Source organism: Thermobia domestica, chromosome 6 (assembly GCF_964235325.1).
Source record: "Thermobia domestica chromosome 6, izTheDome1.hap1.1, whole genome shotgun sequence".
In the NCBI taxonomy this organism is placed as follows: Eukaryota; Metazoa; Arthropoda; class Insecta; order Zygentoma; family Lepismatidae; genus Thermobia; species Thermobia domestica.
The window spans coordinates 41,962,943-41,987,808 of NC_137459.1; the positions used below are offsets into that span (position 1 = coordinate 41,962,943).

General features: G+C 33.5%; 1 protein-coding gene across 3 annotated transcripts in view; it reads left to right on the top strand.

Annotated features, from left to right (window-relative positions):
- The window catches only part of LOC145687963 (histone H2B-like), a 154,365-nt gene that overhangs the window by 99,618 nt on the left and 29,881 nt on the right, over nucleotides 1–24,866 (top strand). For all 3 annotated transcript variants that reach the window (XM_081761570.1, XM_081761572.1, XM_081761571.1), the window contains exons 2-3: nucleotides 7,940–8,038; nucleotides 12,856–12,933. In XM_081761570.1, the coding sequence (XP_081617696.1) occupies nucleotides 7,943–8,038; nucleotides 12,856–12,933 (174 nt within the window). In that variant the 5' untranslated portion in view covers nucleotides 7,940–7,942. The remainder of the gene's footprint in view (nucleotides 1–7,939; nucleotides 8,039–12,855; nucleotides 12,934–24,866) is intronic.

Consider the following 24,866-nt stretch of genomic DNA (forward strand, 5'->3'; position numbering starts at 1 on the left):
TACCACTAGCTGACAAATTTTAATGTGCTACAGTTTTCAGCTAACTTTTTTTTTTTTTTTTTTTTTTTTTGCCAACACCATCCATTAGTTCCCATCTGTTCCAACCTGTCTGTCTTTCACTTCCACCGTACCTTTTATCATGACTCGGGGATACAATTCTTTTCCAGACAACGTCTTAATCAATTTCTCTTCTAATTTTAAATTACATTTAATATGTTATTATCTACCTGACAATTGTCTCCATTCTTCTCCATACCCCCATATTTCGAAGGTTTCTAAGCATTTCTCCCTAACTTTCGCAAAGTGTTCATGTGTCTGCTCTGTATATTTCAAAGAACCAGAACAAGATATGTTAATACATATATGTATTCATTGTCGTTGTCTCCTCTAGTATTTTTACCAATCCAGCCAGTTTTATATTCTCCATTAAATTGTCTGGACTTTCAACCTTCGAACACTGTTATGTGTCCCTGTACCACAAATGGTACCCTATTTGACGCTTCTGAGTTGTTATTCTGTATCTTAATAGTTCTTTTCTTCGTAAGGCCTCTCCTTCCTATCTGATGAAGTACTTAGCGAAAGTGCTTATCATCAACACCAAGGCCATACCCAGGGTTGGCAAGGTAATTTACTTGTTACGTATTTTACGTAAATTACGCGTAATTTACTAGTAATATACGCAGGCCCGTATCCAGGGGGGTCTAGGGGGGGCCGGGCCCCCCCTAAATTTTTGCTGGCCCCTGAAAATTTTTACAGTAGGCTTGCAAAAGAACTATAATATGGTGATGAACTATCATATGGTTGGATCGGCCCCCCCTAACTTCAGCCGGGCCCCCCCTACATTTTTGGGCTGGCTACGGGCCTGAATATACGTCATGTAGAAAACCAGTTTTTTACGCAGACGTAGAAAACTATATTTCTTTCATTAAAACTAAGATCATTTTGAACAGTCGGTTATATTGTAAGCTTAGTTTTCTTATTTAAGCAGTAAAACATTATTATCTTCTAAACAATATATTTAAAAGTAATGATTTCATGCCAAATCATAGTAATGAAAGATAATTTTGGATAGCCCCTCGCCGGCCCACTACTACTTTCCATCTATTAGCACACACACAAGCACAACCACCCAACATATAAGCACACACATTAAAAATATGTGTTGGTTTGGATATGTTTGAAAGTATCAAGTAACCTTTTGATTATAACAATTTATTGTTATACCTTTGCAGCTTTTAATATAAAACTCGAAACATTTCAGTATACTTTGAAACTTCTATTAGAAAAGAAAAAGAGATTGACTGTTAGGCTCATTTCACCTTCATATTACACACTAACACACACACATAACTGATACGAAAAATACTGATCAGAATATTGAAATTTTAGAATAAACTGATTTGTTTTTCTTCCACGTTTGAACGATACTATATATACCACTTCACTTAGCACTGGGACATATCGAATTGTCGATGTAAAAGTTATTAGATTCTCATTTTAAACACACACAACTGAAAAAATATAAAAGCACCCAACAGAACATTATACTACATTTTTCGGAATGAACTCATTTATTTTGCTCTTTTCTTCCAAGTCCAACAACAACACTAAATATATTACTTCCCTTAGCACTTGACTATCATTTGAACATTTAATGTAGACATTTTTCATGCTCATAATAAATAGACAAAACTGAAGAAAATACTCAACAGAATATTGAACTACTTGTTTCTTCGTTTTTTATTTTTATTTATTTATTTATTTATTTTTTTTTTTTGAAAGTAACAATTTGTCTTTCTTCCTAGTTCGAATACTGAATATATTTCACTTGGTTCCAATAAAACTGCATATATCATTTCATTTAAAACTTAGCCATTATTTTAATTCTAAAAAAATGTTACATGCCATTTCCATTATAGTTTAGTACAATTCGAACACAATACTCTTAATCACACTAATATTCATAACTTGAGTGGTCTTGTAATTTGAGGGTGTAGTATATTTGAAGTAGTTTCTTCGAACGTTCGAAGCTGAGCTGGTTTCTTGTGACGTTATGGACAAAGGACCAATTTGAGAAAAAGTCTTTCAATTTGCGCTGAAGATGCTAGGATGTTCAGTAACTTCATAGCAAATTATGACAACTCCTTATGTTACCGAGTAGCGAAATACCAGAATGTGCGTGGTGTTGTAATTCCCTTCTTCATAAGTTCTTCAAAATTTCCACATTTTCCCCGATATTGCTGGTAGCTAGTTATTCCTGAAGGGCCGAGGTTTTCCAACAGAAACTCCTCTACTTGTTCGTGATGCTTTTCTCAGACATTGCAGAAAGCCGTCACAAATGGAGACCACGAAGTCTTACCATTGTTGTTATATTGCACAATAGTTTCTTCCATGGCTTCTCTGGCATAAAACTTTTCTCGATTACAGAGGGTTTAAAACATGAAACATGGTGAAATGGGTTTTGAAAAGTCACGCATGCAAACCGTATTATACAATGCTACTTTACAAAACCAATACAAAATTCCCAGTTTATGCTTACGGATTAAGTTTTGCAAAATCCAGCTAGATTCCATACAATTTTAGGAAGAATTTTTTTAAAGCTCAGCGCGTAGAATGTTTTCTTTTAATTTGTAGACCTGTTTCTAATTTTTTTACGTACTTACGTATTTTACGTAAATTACGCGTTTTTACGCGTATTTTACACGTCACGTAGAAAACCTTTTTTTACTCGTAATTACCCAACCCTGGCCATACCGCTACAGGTAGAGACGGGAAATGTTGACACAATAATCCTTTTTTCAGAAAAGCAAGGAATAAGGCAGGATTTTGGAAAATACGTATACTAAGGGGGAGTAAGTGGGGTTCAAATTTTTAGCGAAGAATAGAATATTTCAAGAACCCTTGAAGCTAGGAAATAAAACTCGACATATAAACTTCTAACTGCAAATAACTAAATATGTTTTTCAGCATTATTAAAACTCTGTATCTAAGGGGGGGGGGGGGAAGAGGCAGTTTCTAAAATATTCAAATTTCGCGCTATTTATTCTGAAAATATTTGATGTAAAGATTCGCTTACATTTGACTTACGAAGTTTAGTATTTTAACTTTTATCTATAAAAAAAAAAAAAAAAAAAAAAAAAAGTTCCAGCGTTTTCGAAAATTTTGCTTCTAAAGGGAAAAATGGGAGCAATTAGTATAATAATAAAACTTCAGATTCATAATTCAGACGGTGTTCGGTGTAAGAATTAGCTTAAGCTAGAGGTGTGAAATGTTTGTTTAAACTCTAGATTGAAAATAAGAGATTACATGTTACAGCATTGTCAAAAATACCGCTCCTATAGGGACAAAGGGTGGTCATCTATACTCAGTTTTTAAACATTTACATCTATTACAAAAGTGAAATTGAGCTTGTCTGGTGTACTACAAAAGTTGCTTAGAAATCAGTTATTGGTCCAAGAATGTATAGATTTAAGAGACTTAATAACTGCGAAATTAAAATGCCGCTAATTTTACAGTAATTATGTGATATCTTCAAATAGATAAAATATAATCGAAAAGTGGAACAAGAGCTCGCTAAACAATATTATTTTACATGAGATACCGTTATCACGACACACTTATCTGCTTTCGATTTCCATCCATTTAGAAAGTCGATATTTATTTTCGCGTTTATAAATGGCTGCAAACGGAAACTACTAGAAGACTCATGATAACGGTACCTCATGCAAAATAATATTGTTTAGGGCACTCTTGTTCCACATTTCGATTATCTTTTATCTATTTGAAGATATCACATAATTACTGTAAAATTAGCGAAATTTTAATTTGACAATGATGGGACCTTTTTAAAACAATATACATTTACGGTAAAAAAGAAAAAAGAAAATAACGCAAAATAATGAAGAAAATTACGTGTTTTAGCAATTACATTATTAGTGGATCAAAGTCCATGACAAAAGGTCTGTTTAGCGTCAATCGTGAGTGAGTGTTTCTAATGAAGTCTAGCAAAAATTCCTGAATAATATACTAGCAACTAGTGATCAAATGCTTATTAATCAAATTATTAATCTAATTTGTTCACAAATTAAACAAAAGAAACTATTTTATTTTAGACAATCTATACTACACTTGTAGTTTCCATATTAGCAGAAATCGGTAGATTCCAAAACAATCACTAAATAATACATCTTCCGTCTAAAATAAATAACTGTTTGTTACATATCTAAATCTTTGATTCCAACCAATCCTCAAAATCTTCTTATTCATTTATTTTCATTTGCTGAAGATTCTTAAAGAAGCATGTACACCTTTGAAATATAACAATCGAGGGGTTTAGTATCAAAACCTACCATATCCATTAAAAAAAAAAAAAAAAAAAAAAAAATGATACAGATTTTGTAGAGTATTTCACCATCTACCAAATCCACTATTTGCGATTTTCCAGTCTAAGCTACATCCCATAGAAAATACGTTGCAAAGATGGGAGTATGTTTCAAAGTCTGTCATATATATATATATATATATATATATATATATATATATATATATATATATGCGAAACATGATCGCTTACTCTGAGGGAAATACATAGACCGAAAGTATTTGAGAAGAAGATCCTGAGACGAATATTCGAACCCAAGAGGAACGGGAACGGGAAATGGCGGAAACTTCATAACGAGGAACTACATAATTTATACGGTTTACCCAACATTGTTAGGGTCGTCAAGTCTAGGAGGCTTAGGTGGGTAGGTCATGTAGCTACAATGGAAGAAAGTAGAAACGCTTTCAAAGTATTGACTGGAAGACCCATAGGAAAACGACCATTAGGAAGACCTAGGCGCAGATGGAAGGACAATATTAAGATAGATCTCGCAGAGATAGGAATACAAAGTAGAAACTGGATCCAATTAGCTAAGGATAGAAGTCAGTGGAGAGCTTTTGTGAACGCGACATTGAACCTCCGGGTTCCATAGGCCATAGAGTTTTATATATATATATATATATATATATATATATATAAGTTGCGCAAGTTTTAAAATCTACCACAATCCATTTTAATCACAGTGAATTATTTTCAATGTTGTGCTTCGTTCAGTTAGATGTAGTCAGGTTAGTGTGAATTCAACATTGTTGACCAGTATGTCGATTGTGCTTTGTTCACCGGTAACTGCTCGGAAGAAAGCAGTTCAGCGTTCAGAATGTAAGTCTGCAAATAGTTTCAGTGTAAAACGGCTACCTTGCTGTATCTGGAAGTTTGGCAAATAAATAAATAAATAAATAAATAAATAAATAAAGATGACTGCTTGAAATATTATGTTGAAGTATTGAATTCAGGGGAAACCGAGAACGACGTAGAGGACGAATACTGTGAAGTGGGACAAGCGATAACTCCTCATGATCAAGACATTGTGTAATTGTGTTGTTTAAGAACAAATAAAAAGTTCCTAATTGAGTTTTGTTATTTTTTTTTAAATATACCTTTACATTGAAATACTGAATGAGTAACTGAGAATAATGTAGGTGACGAATACTGTGATTTGGAATAAACAATAACCACTTATGATGAAAGCATTGTGTATACAATTATGCATTTTTTAAGTTCAAGTGAAATAATACAATACCCTTGCGAAAATTGTGTATTTTTATCATATAAGTAATGAGAAATACTATCAAACACTACCATATCCTGCGCATATTGGCTAAAAAAGCGTTATTGCTCAGTGTTTGATTTTGTGCCTGCAAACATTTTTGTAGACCACAATGAACAGATTACATTGTTGAAGAAAAAAAATTAAAGTCGCTTGTTATAACAGAGCTAGACGTTTTTTTCATTTTCTCAAATGGATATGGTACTAGACCCCTCGATCGTACTATACGTCATTTACTCCACCACACGCACGAAGAATTTGGGTGCTTTCCGATCCACTTGTTAATACAACTCTTTTTTTTTTTTTTTTTTTTTTTTGTTTTTGTTTTTATATGTGTTGTTAACCAAGTGTGGTGCTGAGAAAATAGAGGTAGATTTTTAGTAACTTATTTCTTTTAAATGAAGCGTTTAAAAGTCTTTGATCTAAATTATGGTATTACAAAAGCAAAGTGATTTCTGCATTTTAATTATCATAAGATTTTGATTCCTTATTAATGCGACTCTTTGTCGTTTGTATGTGTGTGATTATCCACATGTAATGTTAAGAAAATAGAGGTATACCTTTAGTACAGTAGAACCCGTTAATTTGGCCACCTGCTTACCTTGGCCTGGTTCATCTTGAACCTGCATTTTCCCATTAGACATTCGTTACTTATTACTCTGTAAGTTGACTACCTGTCTATCTTGGAAGTTGGCCGCATCGAAGCAATGTTTACCCTATGATACTAGAAATTCTATTCTAAAAATACACCAACCACACTTATTCTCTGTACGTTGGCCACTTTCCAATGGAACCGATGGTGGCCAACATAGGCAGGTTTCACTATACAGTAATTTCCTTTTCTAAGTGAGGGGTCGTTTCCGATTTGTAAGTAACGGAAACATGGAAAAAGGCATTTTATTATTTGTTTGTACTATTAGGCTAGTATGTACTACAAAATAAAGGGAATGTAGCTGCATTTTTCTTTTTGTTCTAGCTTACAGTTGAAGACAATTACAGCGAATTTGATCGATCGAGAACAGAATTTGTTATGCATGATTCCCGAACATACTATTTTTTCAGTGGTATTCTGTTCTTGAGAACTCCTCTTGATTAATACATGTTTTAAGCTAATTCTGAAAGTAGGCGTGTGCGCTGAAAAATATTATCGAAAAAAGTAATTATAATTACATTAAAGTTATCATTTCAATCCAAGTTTTGAAGTATAGTTTTGAAGTTTTCTTTTTGGGGTGGCTTTATTGTGGGCTTTCTTATGTGGGTTTTACTCCTCCCCCCAAAAGAAAAACAGGGACATTTCCAGGCTGGAGAAAACTCCAACACCACTGGTATTTGCACTGCTCACTTTGTTAACAATCTGCTCATTAAACTTAAGAAAACACATCATTATAGCTAAAATGATCATTGTAGGCATTTCTGTTATGGGTTCTATAATAATACAAATACAGGATATTTCAAAAAGAATGGCGTGATCCATATGTATTGTAAAAAAAAAAAAAAAAAAAAAATACTGCAAAACTGGGATAAATTGCAAAATACTCACAAAATTTTCAAATTTTAGCTATGCTATTACAAATGCTCTATGTGTCCACCAGCAGTATCACGAACAACATCTAGACGATAGCTAAATTCCACCATTTTATCGGAAGTGCGAGGCTGACCTGGACTCCTACCTTTGCACAAGCATCCTGTCTCTTCAAATTGCCGATAACAACGACAAATGTTTTTGGGTTCAGTCAGATCAATGCCAAAACGCCGACGATAAGCACATTGTACCGAAATCACTGACTCAGTTTTTGTAAAGTGCAGTACACAATACGCCTTCTGTTGAGCGGACGCCATCTTACTTCTGATTGACTGCAAACTGAGAAGACGCATTGACTGACATCTAAAGGCGATTTTCTGAAACTCTTGGCCACGCCCATTCAAACAACACTCATTTCCTTGCCGGCACTTTCCATGTTCCATAATTATTACCGTCCAAAATCTGATCATTCTTTTTGAAACACTGGGTATTTTAGATAATTCCTTTTGGTTCTTTCTATATGATCTCAATGTATCATATAAATATGATTCCAAATCATAGATATATCGCAGTTTCCTATACGCCCCATCTACAATATGATTAATATGAATCTTAAAATACATATTATGTGATAGTGTTACACCCAATACTTTATATACCTGCCTCAAATACACACCAATAAGTTATAATTTATCAATGCGTATTGTTAGATATAATTCATCAAGTCGGTGCATTATAATGAGACTAACTTGTTTTTAATCATAAATAGATCATGGAACAAGCAGAGAGTGCTGACCTAACTTTTGTCAGCAGTGGATCCAGCTCTCCACCCATGAATGCCCACCTACTTGGAAAGAAGATTACTAAGGTGAGTCTTTATATTAAAAATAATAATAATAATAATAATAAAAAGTTCATTAGCAAAATAGACAATATTAGCAATATGTACATACTTGTAGTGTATTGAAACGCAAATTAATAAATATATATCACATGCTTACGTACTATTGTTGTTGTTATTCATAAGTTGGTGATATATTGGTAATTTATAAAAACGAATAGCAATTGGAATTTTTGTCTGGTGTATCGTATAATTTGCATTCCGGTATGAAAATAACGGTTAAAAGAGAAAATAATAATACATTCGTTAGTTTTAGATCTATTTTACGGCCAAAACAATGAATTTAACGCACAAGTTACTAAAAGCTAAAACCTAATGCATCCATGCATCATCCATAAATCCTTGTAGGTAAAAGCTAATGTAGAGTCAAGCTATTTAGAAGGTTTTTCAATTTGTGTTCCAGCAGACTGTAATGCAGAGAGATAGTGCATTCGATGAACGACTGATGGCTAAACCGAGGGAGGATTTGGTTTTGTGGTTAAATGGCAAACCCTTCCACCTAGAAAAAAAATAATAAAATAAAAAATGTATACAAATAACGAGTTATATAATGAATTAACCCGTAAATACTACGCAGAGTCTGTCAGACTCCGCTGTCGCCGTAACTTTCGGTTCGACCGCCTCTCCCGATTGTCGCTTCCTCTACCTTCTTGGTTATATTTAGTGTGTATGCAAAAATTAACATCGTGCAGTTGGTTTCTCCGCAATATATTGTTCGGAGTCTGACAGACACCGCGTAGTAATAATGTGACAAAAACATGCGTAGTACTTAAGGGTTAAAAGAATTACGTAGTACATATATAATATAATGTAGCGTGTGAATTACCTATAAATAAATCAAGAATTTTAGGAATAATAAACAAAAATGGATCTAAAGATTGTGTTCTTGGCCAATAGTTAGTTATTAGATCAGGGGCCACAAAATACAACAGCAATGCATTGATCAAGTATAAAATTCTAGCTTATAGGTTTATTTGCTTCAGCTGTTCCAAGCTTAAGATATAAGTAAAAAGACATTAAGAACAAATAATGAAGAAACTAAAGCTGTGTCTAAAAGATACAAGTGCGCATTCGAAGTACGCTTATTTCCGGAACTGACGTCACCTAGTGTGCGTCAAAAGGTCCAAGTTCACAAGTCTGCGAGTGCATAGTGCGTAGTGTGCGAGGATGTACACTACGTTAGTATACTTGTGTGCTTAACACGGCGATTTCTCGTAAAATTACCTAATAAAATTTTAAAAGGCATATACTTATATTTTTTCTTGAGGGGAATTTTTGTGTGAACTGCTCTAATAATAATTTAGTGTTAAATATACATATTAGTGATTTTACAAGTGGAAAATAAAATTGTTACACAAATATGAAATGTATTTACGTTATGTTCTCTGAGTATGCAAAGGAATTTAAAATAGTGTAGGGAAAGCAACCAAATAGTTTCTTTAATAATGCTATAAAGACATTTGAGCTTAAATATTACATGGTTTATGTAGCTTAATTGAGCCTGCAAGAAAATTTTTGCCTGAAATATATTGGATCTTTTGATCCAAAAAACAAAAGAAATTAATAAAAAAGTGGAGATAATTAATCAATTAAAAGAATTATGTAGGACAGACATAATATAATGTAGCGTGTAAAGAAGGTATGAATAAAAAAAATAGTAAGACGTTACAAAAATTATTTCACAAATAGTACACAAAATAGTGAACTAACTGAAGGTTAATCTTATCTCGTGAACACGAAAAGAAATATGTTTGTTAGATTGAAAGAAAACATTACAAAATCAACCTTCCTCGAGGTTATCCAAACATTTTAAGAATAAGATATTGTGAAAGAATTAAAACTTCTACATGAAACAAAAAGTAATCTGGATGGAAAAAACACTGAAGTATGGAACAACGAAATAATAATAAAGATAACTAATTCGTGATGCTCACTAGTTATATAAAAGAGAGTGAATTTTTGTTTGTAGGGTAATGAATAGCAGGGAGATAAAAATACTGACAAAGCCATATGACAGTGGTACATTATCACATTACTCCAAAACGTGTCAGCTAACCAAAGACTTATGTTTCAATTTCTAATAAATGTTCCAAGCACAACAAGTTATATTTATATGTCCCTTTTAGGCTTTTATATATATATCTTTTTACTCCTCACTTTGTTCTTTCCGATCCGAGAACGACCCTCATAACAACTTGAAATATAAACTGAAATAATTAACGTGTAAACTGAAATAATAACGTGTAAACTGAAATAATTAATTTATTTATTGAACAAATTCCCAGATACAGCGTAACTTTGTCATTTTACACAGGGAAATGTTAAGAAGCAGAAAAAAGAAAAACAGTATCAACAAAGAGTGCAAAAGTAATATTACTTCGTCATAACTCGTTGAAGTGCTCTTTCAAACACCGGGTAACTCGAAAAAATGTCCACATCAGTTGTTACATGATTATAACCAGGGCCCGGATCTTGTTGACAAGTCAACTTTTTTCTGTTACGCATAGGACAAGGCAAGTTCAAATAAAAACGTTATCCATCAACTCTAGGTTCTAAAAATATAGTTTTTTAGGGTCAACGTTTGGTCACTTTTTGCCGTTTTGAAATTTGAGTTCATTTTTTTAATATTTTAAGGTGACTTTTAGGTCACTTATGGTCCTTTTATTCTCTTTCTTCTTCATAAGGAAATCTTTAAATGAACACGGTTTACGGATGTGGAAAAGACGAAGTTGAATAATCTCTTTTCTTGCTTCCTGACTATTGGGGTGGAAAAACTGCATTCTTAACAAGCTAGTGAAAACTAGGCTGTAGCTGGTTAACGAAAGATGGGGGTTGGTAGGTGGCCAAACAGATAGTTTTGGGTTGTTGACCACAAAGGATGTGATCACATGAATAACTAAAAATGGATTAGAAGGCGTACACAGATTTTAAACAGGTTTTTATCTATTATTCTCATGTAGTGTACACTTGCGAACTTTTATTGTTTAAGAGTGCTTCTTAGTTTCAACTCGGGGGTGAATTGACGCTTTCAATACTTAGGACTTACCATGCCGTACAATTGACTGATCAATAGAAATAAATGATCAATGGAGTGCAACTAACTGAAACAACATTTTTTGAATATGAGTTAGAAATGTTAATTAAAAATCCAATGGATATTAAAAAATGTCAATGTTTAACGAAATAAGAAAACGCAAGTTTTAAGGTAAATTTTTGTGATTTTTAGGGTCATTTTACAGGAATTTTAGTGTCATTTTATAGGTCACTTTTTAGAAAATTTTAGGTCAACAAGATCCGGGCCCTGATTATAACAGTTCGGTATTCTTTAGAAAAGAGACCCCTGCATAATTGCCAACCTAAGGCGGGTAATATGGAATAGGTGGGTATTTCGGATTATGCTGGGAGGGACACGTAAGAATAGTTCTTGAAGTAAGTATTCTGATCTTAAGTTCCCATTAACTATTTTATGAAGAAATTTCAGGTCAGAGTTATTTCTGCGTGCTCCCGGAGTCTGGATATTAAGATATCGCAAGAGTACCTCCTTAGGTAAAATTCGAAGTGCGGAACACGAAAATGTCTATAGCAATAAAGAAATTGAGAATAGAATCAAATCTAGAGAGATGTGTAGGTGCTGCCATGACCCATATAGGAGAGTAGGAGAGCAGTATTAGATTAGGGTCCTATTACAGTTTTATAAAAAGTTGCTAATGATGAAGCAGTGAGTAATTCTGTAAATCGATTTCTGAGAGTTGAGCAAAAAGCTACAGTGCAGTTTTGATAATGCATAATAATTAATAGTTGCTTTATTGAGGTGTTACGAAAAACTACGTCGTTACAAATAACAAACAACGCTTGATACATATACACACTGACATTAGCAAATTCCTTTATACTTCTACACTACATATCTCTACTAGTTTTAAGCTTAAATATAGAAGTTGAGTCTAACAATTAAGCTCTATCTGTCACACAAAGAATGTGTCATGATTAGTTGTATAACAGCTGACAAAGATCTCCATTGAGTGAAAAGTATTATTGATGTAAAATGTATGGGGAAAATAAATGGTTATCCAATTGCAGATAAATGACTTTCGTAAAGGGTCTATTAGGTTGCAATGATGTGAACAGACTTTGGGGGAGATTGATGAAATTCAGCTCAAATGTAGAAGACACTATGTGGAATCTATATTCTAAAAGCAAATTGTTCTAAAATGGATGGAACATAATCAAAAAATCACGAAACATGAACATTTAAGTGAACGGAAAAGCAATAAAAAAATGAAATCGTCCACATATCTCAAAAACTATAATAAGGAGATGGCTAATTAAAAGCTTATTACAAAGACATAATGAAGAGTTTTAAAACGATGTATAGAACGTAAGGTAAATATGGATAGAACATTGTCAAAAGTCAAGTTGTTTGAGTAAAATCAATAATAATGATAAAGTATGTGCATCTTTTGCGAATTACCCATTGCACCCCACGCGGAGGTTACGTGTTTGCAATATCTCACATCTGGATTTGGAATCTCCAGATTCGATTTAGTACACAATTTGACTTTTCACCTGATCACGTGACACAGTCTGGTCCTTACGGCAAACCGGATAGGCCCTTCTGAAACGCAAACTCCATTCATTCTCAATTATTTTTATTTTCCCGCATACCTTCTATTTGTGATGAATAACTAGGAGAAAATTGAAACTGTTTCAAAACGTTATATATACTTTGTTTATGTTAGTCTCAATTCTTTACTTTAGATCTTATGTTTTATTCCGTTGCACAGGCTGAAGATAGAAAAAATACGAAGGTGTTAGCATCAGGAGGTCCAGGACGATCAGAATTATCCCAAGACTGGGTAACCGTAAGTAACTCACTCAACTTATATCTATATTTTTTTCGTCTAATATGTGTTTCCATTATTTTCATAAACATCTGCACACTTTTATACAATTAAACTAAATCGTGGCACCTTAAACTGAAACATTTCATTTCATTTCAAAATTAAATTACGTCTTATTACTACATATTAGTCACTCCGATTGTATTCCTAATGTAAATCAAAACAGTCCCTCAATATTAAGCAGCTGTAATCATTAATCGGCTTTCACTTACAAGGGGTGGAGGAACTTGGATAGAAAGATATATTCTATTTCCTAAAATCAATAATGGGGTGCTGTACCCCTTCATCCTATCTATTAACCCTTTTAAGCTTTATGGTATATACATACATATATATATATACATACATATATATATACATATATATATATATATATATATATATATATATATATATATATACATATACAGACTGTTCCATAATTCGTGTTATTTTCTACAGCGCTGGGAGAAGATGAAGTTTATACACTATTAATGTAAAATTTGGCACTCTTATTGACAAATATCTGAATTTTTCGAATTTATAAAGAAAATAAGAGAAAATTGCTGTTTAGCCCCCCTTTTAGGGGTGTAAACACGAAAGTTCATTTTCCTTATGGGAGATTCAATGTTAAATTTTAGAAGCAGTTTTCTCCAATAATTATTCGTGAAGATTTTGGAGCAAATGAGTTGTATTTGTTACAAAATGCAAAAACACTCATTCACAAAGCTAGTAAAGCCATCTCAAACATTATTTAGCGAAGGTCCCCCTTTTGGGGGGCAAGGGGCGTAAAAAGATGGTGAGTGATATGTTACCAAAATCCCAAAATTTATTTTCGGAATGCCAGTAAGCGTGAGATTAATCACAAATGTCACAGAATTAATGCTCCAATGTCCTTACATGTAAGAGTGACTGATAATGGGGCTACAGCCCCCCTTCAAAAATAAAAAAATCACCATAAATATCCTTAGTAGGGACATACGAGAAGAAGGTATTTTTGTTAATTAATGTGAAATTTGGCGTCATTGTATCAAATGAGTATGCGTTTTTCAAATCTGAAATGTTATTTTGATAACGCGCCGCCTTAGGGGGGCACAGGGGGCGAAGTATTCGATGATGGATCTTTATAAAAATTCAAAATTTTGTTCCGGAAATGCCAGTGAGCGTCAGATTTTTCACCACTGTCACAGAATTAATATTCTAATGCTCCTTGCATGTGCCAGTGACTTATATGGGGCTATAGCCCCCTTTCAAAAATAAAAAAATCACCATAAATATCCTTTGTAGTGACATACGAAAAGAAGGTACTTTTTGTCAATTAATGTGTAATTTGGCGTTGTTGTAGCACAAAGATATGAGTTTTTCCACATCTGATATGTTATTTTAGTAACCACTGCCTTAAGGGGGGCACAGGGGGCGAAGCACTCGATGATGGATCTTTATAAAAATTCAAAATTTTGTTCTGGAAATGCCAGTGAGGGTCAGATTAATCACAAATGTCACAGAATTAATATTCCGATGCTCCTTGCATGTGTCAGTGACTGATATGAGGCTACAGCCTCCCTTCCAAAAATCATATTAAAAATTCACCATAAATATCCTTAGCAGGAACATACCTTAAGAAACAATTTTAAAAAAAATCAATTAAGTTAAATTTTGTGTTGTTGTGCTAAAAAGCTATGTGTCTTTTAATATGGGATGTTACTTTGGTACCGCACCTCCTTAGGGGGCACAGGGGGCGAAACATAAAATGATAAATGTTTATGAAAATTCCAAATTTTATTCTGGAAATGCCAGTAAGCATCAGATTAATCATAAATTTCGCAGAATTAATATTGCGATGTTTTTTGCATGTGCCAGTGATTGATATGGGGCTACAGCCCCCTTCCAAAAAATAACATAAAAAATTAGCCATAAATATTTTAGCAGGGACATCCGAGAAACCATTATTTCTTGTCAAATTAATGTAAAAATAATTTATCTTAGTAAAAAGGTACGCGTTTTTGAAATATAGAATATTATTTTGGTGACACCGTATTAGGAAGGCACAGGGCGCGCAGCATAAACATTTGAATCTTTATTAAAAAATATCCAAATTTTATTCTGGAATTGTGAGTGAGTATCAGATTAATCACAAATGACACATAATTAAGATTCCGATGCTCCTTGCATGTGCCAGTGATTGATGTGGGGCTACAGCCCCCTTCCAAAAATCACAAAAATTCACAATAAGTATGTCATAATTAATAAGTAAGTTGTCATTATTGCAAAACAAAAAAAAGTATACAATAAACCTGGAAATTACTGTAAATGAATAACTTCTGTCAGCGTAACTGATTATGCATATAGCTTTGTTGTTATGGTGTCACTGGAATATAATCAAAGAATTTTATATTTTTAAATATCAATTAGGGTTCTTTTTATAGCAGAAAATCTCACACCCAAATCACCTACGTATTTTCTACACGCTTAAGCAGAACCATCTCGAAATAGAACACAAAATGACAATGGTAAACGTAGTAGGAAAAAAAATCTTAATGAAAAGTAAGATCTTAAAAATTAAAAGTGAGCTTTGTTTCAATATTGTTTGCTTTATTCGTAAAAAGAAAAGGCATGTATTTTCATTACTTCTTACACAATAACCATATTATCCAACTTTCCATATAACAACTTACTCGTATGTACTGCAGACGTAATACACACGGACACGCGGTTGTAATAAAAACAAATGTTTCCCGAGGAATAAGAATCAGTTGCTGGAAATTATTCTTTGTTGAAAACAACTCTTTTTGGCTCTACTATCACTAATTGTTTAAAAAGATCATTAACCTAAGTGTAAAACCCATAAAATCAACTTACTTTTATTCGGCATGCCCTCCTGAACGAGCAAGACATAAATTAATGCGATTTACTAAAGAAACTGTGAACACCTTCTCCAACATATCTGGAGTGATCATCTCTATACTGTGGACAATCCTCTGTTTCAAGTCCTCTACACTGTTACATGATTTTTGGTAGACAATTTGTTTTAGGAATCACCACAAGAAAAAAATCGCATGGTGTAAGAGCTGGACATCTTGGTGGCCATTCGACACTTGACCCCATAGAAATAACCCGTTCCCCAAATTTCTCTCTCAAAAGATTTATAGTCGTATTTGAGCGATGCGCTGGTGCTCCATCTTGCATAAAACATAATTCATCACTTTGACCTAAATTTAAACGATCAAGTTCAGCAAATACTTTTTCTCTTAGTAGCTTTTGAAATGATGACGTTATTACATTTTCATCAAAAAAGAAAGGTCCTATCACCTCAGTCGCAGTTATACCTCACCAAACCATTATTCCTCGTTTGTCCATTGACACTTCTGATCTCACGTTCGGCTGTATCGATGACCAATATCTTGCATGTGATGAGGACACAGAACCATTTAACAAGAATTTTGCTTCATCGGAAAACCACTTGAAATAAGAACATAGGGTTTCCATTTAACTTCTCGATAAACCAGTTACAGAAATAAACACGATCACCATAATCACTTGCACACAATTCAGAAACCATTCGGACCTTGTATGGTTTTACCTTCAAGTTTCTTAAAATTCTTTGTAGCGTAGTTTTCTTAATATTTAAGCCTAAGCTTCGACGAGCAAGGGATTTCCGCGGTGAACTAGTAACAGATAACAACACCTGTCTTTTTGTTTCTTCTGTAGATGCACTTGGATATCTTCCGGCACTTTTTCTAGATGCAAGATGGGCAGTGTGAAAACAATTGCTGTGGAACTGTTTGTACAAATGGTGAATTTGCATATCGTGTACTTTTAATCCGAGTTCTTTAACTATACGGGATCTTGTTGCTCTTGCAGATTTTTCTGATAAAATGTACCATTCAATTACATTAGCACGCTGATCCTGAGTTAAAGACTGCATGATCGAAGGACACTACAGTATGAATGCACTCTTAAAGTATACTGGAAACGACAAGTAATTATCAAATGATTAAGCCAGTCTATCCCCGAGATTCACCTACTATGTAATGTCCATTTCCGAAAAAGTCAATCTAACCCAGGTGTTGATTACAGACACGAAATCCTATTGAACTGTCAACACATTAATTCGTAAATCGTTGGTGTATTGCGATAAGAAAAGGCCTGAAACTGTTGTCAGTACACATGAACAAGAAGTTGAGTCAGGAATTAGAGGGTGTTTTATAAAGAAAAGTTTGTTGACATTGCTTAAAATCAGCTTACAGTGGGACGCCAACAAATGATTCGGACGTTTTCCAGTGCTTCTTAAACACACATCTCATGCATTCTGAAAAGTCTGACGCTCACTGGCATTTCCGGAACAAAATTTTGAATTTTTATAAAGATCCATCATCGAGTGCTTCGCCCCCTGTGCCCCCCCTAAGGCGGTGCGTTATCAAAATTACATTCCAGATTTGAAAAACGCATACTCTTTTGATACAATGACGCCTAATTTTACATTAATTAAAAAAAAACTTCTTCTCGTATGTCTCTACTAAGGATATTTAAGGTGATTTTTTTTATTTTTGAAAGGGGGCTATAGCCCCATATAAGTCACTGGCACATGCAAGGAGCATTAGAATATTAATTCTGTGACAGTGGTGAAAAATCTGACGCTCACTGGCATTTCCGGAACAAAATTTTGAATTTTTATAAAGATCCATCATCGAATACTTCGCCCCCTGTGCCCCCCTAAGGCGGCGCGTTATCAAAATAACATTTCAGATTTGAAAAACGCATACTCATTTGATACAATGACGCCAAATTTCACATTAATTAACAAAAATACCTTCTTCTCGTATGTCCCTACTAAGGATATTTATGGTGATTTTTTTATTTTTGAAGGGGGGCTGTAGCCCCATTATCAGTCACTCTTACATGTAAGGACATTGGAGCATTAATTCTGTGACATTTGTGATTAATCTCACGCTTACTGGCATTCCGAAAATAAATTTTGGGATTTTGGTAACATATCACTCACCATCTTTTTACGCCCCTTGCCCCCCAAAAGGGGGACCTTCGCTAAATAATGTTTGAGATGGCTTTACTAGCTTTGTGAATGAGTGTTTTTGCATTTTGTAACAAATACAACTCATTTGCTCCAAAATCTTCACGAATAATTATTGGAGAAAACTGCTTCTAAAATTTAACATTGAATCTCCCATAAGGAAAATGAACTTTCGTGTTTACACCCCTAAAAGGGGGGCTAAACAGCAATTTTCTCTTATTTTCTTTATAAATTCGAAAAATTCAGATATTTCTCAATAAGAGTGCCAAATTTTACACTAATAGTGTATAAACTTCATCTTCTCCCAGCGCTGTAGAAAATAACACGAATTATGGAACAGTCTGTATATATTACCATGGTGTAGTATCGTTTTGGCCGCTTATTTAGGTTCTATAAAAGGTATTTAAGCCAGTCTTTTTTTATTGGGCAAATCAAGGATGGACCAAAGAACATCCTAGGTGCGTTTTTTAACCAGATGTTCAACTTGGCGGCGCCAAGTGGGAGCGGAGGGACGTGACTTTCATTTTTTTCTTAAGGCAAATTTCAAAAATTTTCACGCTTTTAGTTTTCATGATATCAGATTGAAACTTTGCATACAGATTGGTGTGTACCTTTGGTTATTTCGCAATTTTTTTTAAAGATCTTTACGTGAAACCGGGGCCGGGACCGAGGAGCGCAAGTTTTCCGAGAGGGTGATTTTTTCAGAAAAATTCCGATTTTCCCCAACTTTTTCCCTTCAGGTGTACGATACGAACATGTGAGTGATACCGTTGGAAAGGGCTCGTTATGCTGAAGAAAATGGCGTTTGAACAATGACTGTGGGTCAAATAGTAATGATGCACATATACAGGGTGGTCGTGCATCAATGACGGAAAATTTGGAAGATGAATCTACAGGAAAAACAAGCAAATAATGTCATACGAACATTGGGTGAATACGGCTTCGTTTGGACGCTAGAGGCGTCTAAAATGCCACCTTCCGAGTCGGCAATTTGCAATATCGCAAGAACGGAGAGAAATACGAATGTCGCGTCAAAAGATATCAAAGGAAACCCCATCCGAAGAATCCAAATATGCATAAGTGACTGGACAGACCATGATAATATAAAATGGGCGACGTTTCTGATTTCTAAGGAGACTTGTTTGCTTAAGTCAGTTTTGTGGGCTCTGAAATTCACTTTACAACGTTTATAATATGCTTTTCTACTGTTATTCCTCACATCCTTAACTTATTTGATATTTTTTTTATCCGGGAACCATGAATTTTTTAAGTTTTTTTTTAATTGTAACTGCACTTACTCATTATATTAATATGAATAATACAGTAACACAATTAAATTTACGATGTTCACGTTTACAGAGCTCCGTACAATTATTAGACCTAGGGTGGCATTAACTGAGACAGCAACACAGTCAGTGATACTGCAACAGCGCAAACAAAATAGAATAGAATAGAATATTTTATTGTCATTGAGCTTTACAAGCAATAGACAGCGTCCGAATGAGATATACACATAGATACAGATATAGAAAAAGTAATCAAACATACAGACAATTAGTTGATTGTTAATAGTAAGACGGAAAAAAAAAAAAAACATAATTGTTTGCCATAGGACAGGTAGTATAGTGCTTGAAAGGAGATAAACAGATTCTTAGAAAAATAATACAAAACGTGATTTTATTGCATATATGTACATAATGTATCACCGTTACCAAAATGTTAAGAGAGAAATGAATAACATTTAAAGTAAATGAGAGTATGAAGAAGATAATAAATAATATTTTGATTTACACGGGGTTACATATTTTCGTTCTTATGTTAAGACTGTCATATGCATATTTCATTATAATAACGGATAGAGTTCATGGTTGCGTACTTACACTTGGCTGAAGTCCATGATCAGGAACAGTCAATTGACAGCTGAGTCTGCACACCACTAATGCTAAGATTGTAGAACGCCACTGTGAACGATGTGCGAATGCGTTGAGGTTGAGTTGTGATTGTAATGTGATGATTTTTGTAAGATTTTTAGAGTATATATATTTATTTTCCATACTTCCATTTTCTATTTTGGATTTGAGAAAATAGGATTGTATATTTTATCCTGTAAAATTCTTCCGTGTTTACAATATTTGTTTTTAACTTTTCCCTATTTTTACCAGGATGATTTTCGATACTTTATTTAAAATATTTCCTTTTACTTGTTTATTGTTTGGTTTCCCCGAGAGATTAAGAAAATGCTTCAGTTTTTAATATCACAAAATAAAAGAATATCTTAATAATATAATGAACAACCTAATAATACTTGAAATAAAGTGACACTGCAAATTACGACACAGTTTATTGACATTCACTAAACTCTTGAATCGAGTAAAATGGATTCGTTATTAACCAATCGTATATATATATATATATATATATATTATAAACCTTAAACGGCAACTGCTGTATGGAGAATGTTAGTTTATTAAACAGCTTCGGTCCTATAACTAAATAACTATTTTTGATCTTCGATAATCTAGTAAAGGGTATATCAATTTTCTTACACCATCTAGTATTATATGTATGTACTTCGTCTCTAAGTGTCATATTTGCAAGGTTTTGCTTAGTGTAAAGTAGCACTTGATAAATATATAGATTAGCTACTGTCATTATCTTAAGCCTGATAAATACTGGTTTACAGTGTTCTTTATCATGTGTTCTAACAATAATCCTGATGGTTTTCTTTTACAAAACTAGGACATCGTTTGCTTGGCTACTGTTACCCCAAAGCAAAATCCCATATCCAAGTATGCTGTGAAAAATGCAAAATATGAATTCCTCATATACTCATAGGAAACTGTATCTTTCAGTTTTCTTAACAAAAAAAAGTACTCGGGAGAGCTTTGTACATACATATTTGACATGTTGTTTCCAGATTAGTTGGCTGTCTATACATATACCAAGAAAATTTAACCTCAGATTCATCATAGTTTTCTTTATCATTGCAGTGATTGAGACTAAAGGTTACTGTTTTTGTTTATCTCGATTTAGCACAAAACCATTTCCTTTAAATCAGGTCGCTGCTTCTGTTAATGCTCCTTGAGCTTCTACATGCACTTCCTCAAAGTTTGTATTTATGTTAAGTAGGGTAGGTCATCCGTGTATAGAATTGATGTGGTATTAGTATTTAAAGGCAAATCATTTATCATTAAAAATAGTACCGGACCCAGAACAGAACCCTGCGGTACCCCATATTTTACTTCTAAGATGTTGAGTGCATGTTCTTAACACTAACTATTCTTTTACGTTCATTTAAATAGGATTTTACAAACTTTAAACTGCTGCTATGGAATCCGTAATATGCTAATTTATCACATAAGATTTTATGATCTACACAATCAAACGCTTTACTTAAACCGCAGAATGTCGCTAAAACAAAATCCTTATTCTCAAAAACTTCATATATTTTTTTCGTTAGCGATTCTACTGCATCAGTTGTGAATTCCCCCGGCCTGAATCCAAATTGAGCTTCCAGAATTATTTTTTGCTCAGTTATGTATTTTTATATCTGATCTCTAACAATAATTTCCATAATCTTAGGAAAAAACGGAATAAAAGATATTGGACGATAATTAGATGAACACAATCTCCCGTCTCCTACATTACCACTTGAGGTTTAACTTTAGTTATTTTAAGTGCTTTAGGAAATATACCTTGAGAGAAACATTTATTGAAGCATATTGTAAGGAGTTTTGCAATGTGATTAATGACAGCTTTTATAAAATTTTTGGATAAGTCAAATATATCCTTACTGTCAGAAGTTTTCATTCTTTTTACTACCTCTATGACGTTATCAGGGTAACGTGGTTAATCACGAAAGAACTATGAAATGGACTATGTTGACTTGAATAGTGACACATATTAACATTAGTACCCGCATTGCTTTTCTTGATTTTCTCTACAGAAGTAACAAAATATATATTAAGGGTATCAGGCGGCAGCGTAACATTATTGTTATTATTATTACTATTACTTATCTGGTTGATTATATTCCATGCAGTTTTGCATTTATTTGACGATAATTCAAGGCAATTTTTATTGTATATTGCTTTCGCTACCTTTATTGCAAATTTATATTTACTCCTTTGAGACATCAAATATCACTGGATTCACTAGTTATTTTGTTCTTATATATATTATAATACTGCAATACTTTAGATTTCATAGAAGAGAGTTCTGGAGTATACCACGACCTATTACTTAATTTGGTTTTCTTTGATGAATTATACAGGACCACCCTTTTAGGCACACACATTTCAAAAATATTTAGAAACTTAGTTAAAAAAAAATCAAATGTATCACTGGCACTTAAATTATCATACTTAATGTTTACATCTCAGTTTATACACGATAATAGATAAATGAAATTTTGTAAGTTAGTTTATGTGATGGATCTAGTTGCTATAAATTTGGTGATGGGAAAACTGAAATTTCAGGATTCTACTTTTGTTTTACTTGGATTGACTAGCACGGCATCATGATTTGAAAAGGGAAATTGACATACATTACTGGTTAAATATTCCGTTTTTACATTGGTAAATGCATTATCTAGGCACGCTGTGCCTCTAGTCGGTTTACGGTTAGCCTCTTGAAGATTATGTTGCCTGAGTAGACTTAGTAACTCATGAATGGATCCTTTGTCAGTAGTCACATCAAAATGTGCATTTACATCGTCCCCTATTACTAACTCATAATTATGCCAGTTGCTAAGAAATGCCAATAACTGCTCCAATTTTTCAAAAAGAAAAAAAGACCTATCAGGAGTTCTATAAACAGATACAATTATTAACTTGTAGTGATCCAGAAAAATTGCAGTTGACTCAAATTCACGTTCAGTATTGAGAAAAGTTATAATTAATTGACGATATTCTATGTGACTATTAACAGAGATAGCGATCCCACCATGTATGTATATACTCTTATTGTAACTATTTACCATAGAAAAAACATCTATATTGTTGTATTGGAGTTCAATGTCTGTACTCCAATATTCACTCACACAGAAAATATTTAAATCATTTTCGTAGGCAAAATCTGAAATAAAGAGCGATTTGTCCTTTAACCCTTGTACAATAAGAAAGCATAGTTTAAGAACCTTGCTGGTTACTGAGAGTGTATCGTCAGCTTTATTAGATGGTTGAGCTAAGTTTGACTGTAATTGATTCTACTCCCTGACTCATATTACCTTGTGTACATTTAATTGTTTATTAACACTTACATTTCTACTTATTTCATTAATTTTAAGCGACTTCGCTAGGTTCAAAGTTTTCACCCGGCTCCACAGAATTTTATATTGATTCATGGAGTCGGGTGATTTGGGTTTTCCTGTACAGACCAAAGTATCGCTATTGCCTTTTTACTTTCTAATGTAGTGGCTATGCTCTTATCAATTATTTCGCGGATCTTTATGCTTAATACATCCTTACCTGCTTGATTTAGATGTATACCGTGTTGAGTATTCATTTCTCTACCTAACTTACTGATATCTACCATATCAACATTTGTGAATTGGTTACATACTGCTTTTAGTTTTAAGTTAGTGGCTTGTACAGCTTTATTAACACAGGAATCTTTAATAAGGTCGTACCGGTAAGGGATCTTTACCACTATTATCTTACATTTATTCAAAACAGAGAGTTTATTTCTAATCCTACTCACAGACTCACTACCTGCATTCATAGCCACATCAATTCTTCCACTTAATATTACTACACAGTTATCTTCTTTATTTACATTGTTCGGATAACACATCAACACTTTTCGCTCCAGGCTTGATGTTCCCTTGTACTGCCAACTTTTGTGTAGAATTATCGCTCACTTTTATAAACAGTCCTTGACCGTGACAATCATCATATGTGTACACTTGCGATTCTGTCTGGAGCTTTCTTCTTGCACCAATCTTGTTTGAAGTCTTGCGCACTTGTGGTTGCACTATAGTTTGTCCCTTGTGCATGGGTATTCTCACACTTCTTTTCTTTTGTGAGTTTCCTTCCTGATTCTTGTCTGCTTCTCTTTCGACATTTTCTAACACACTGTATCTGTTTTCATACACAATTGAACTACTTGAATTTACATCAGAGTATTTTCTGGGTCTACTGTAACTTACTTTCTTCCACTGGTTGGAATTCCTTTGGATTTCAACATCTGATTGTACTCTCTTTATTTTTTGCTGCAATATCTCGTTTTCTGATTTTAAGGACTTCATGTCCTCCTGTAATACGTTTATTATTTGTAACAAGTTACCAACATCTACATTGCGGTCACAATGGTTCGTTTTTACCATATCTGACCCCCCTCTCTTGCACTTCATTGCTTTTAATCACACTTCCTTTCAGTTGTTGTTTGATGTCACGAATCTTACTTTTTAATATATTCACATCACTAAGCAAAATATGTACCATTTCTTTCAAAGACAAAACTTCTTGTTCTGTCCGAATGCAGCTGAAACACTTACCATTTACTGTGTCATTTTCCACTCGATCGTCATTTGTTTGCGAAGCACACGAATTCATCTCAATGTATTTCGATCTTGATCGTGTTAATATTGTATTTTTGTTTTGAAACTTTATATTGCATGCTTCACAAACATTTAATGTAGTAGATTCAATGTTGTATTTACATTTTTTACACAGTTCAACGCCAATACCTTGCCTTTCTTCAGGAGCTACAGGTCGACCAACTAGACATACCGCCATCTTGGATAAAATATAGTGTAACAAAATATAGTGTTAAATATACAACAGTTTGTTAAAAAATAGAATAACCCCACTGGATCTAACTACAAGTCAATCAAATCAAATCGATTTGGTTACGAAATTAAAACAAAAAAGAAAAAAATTCTTTT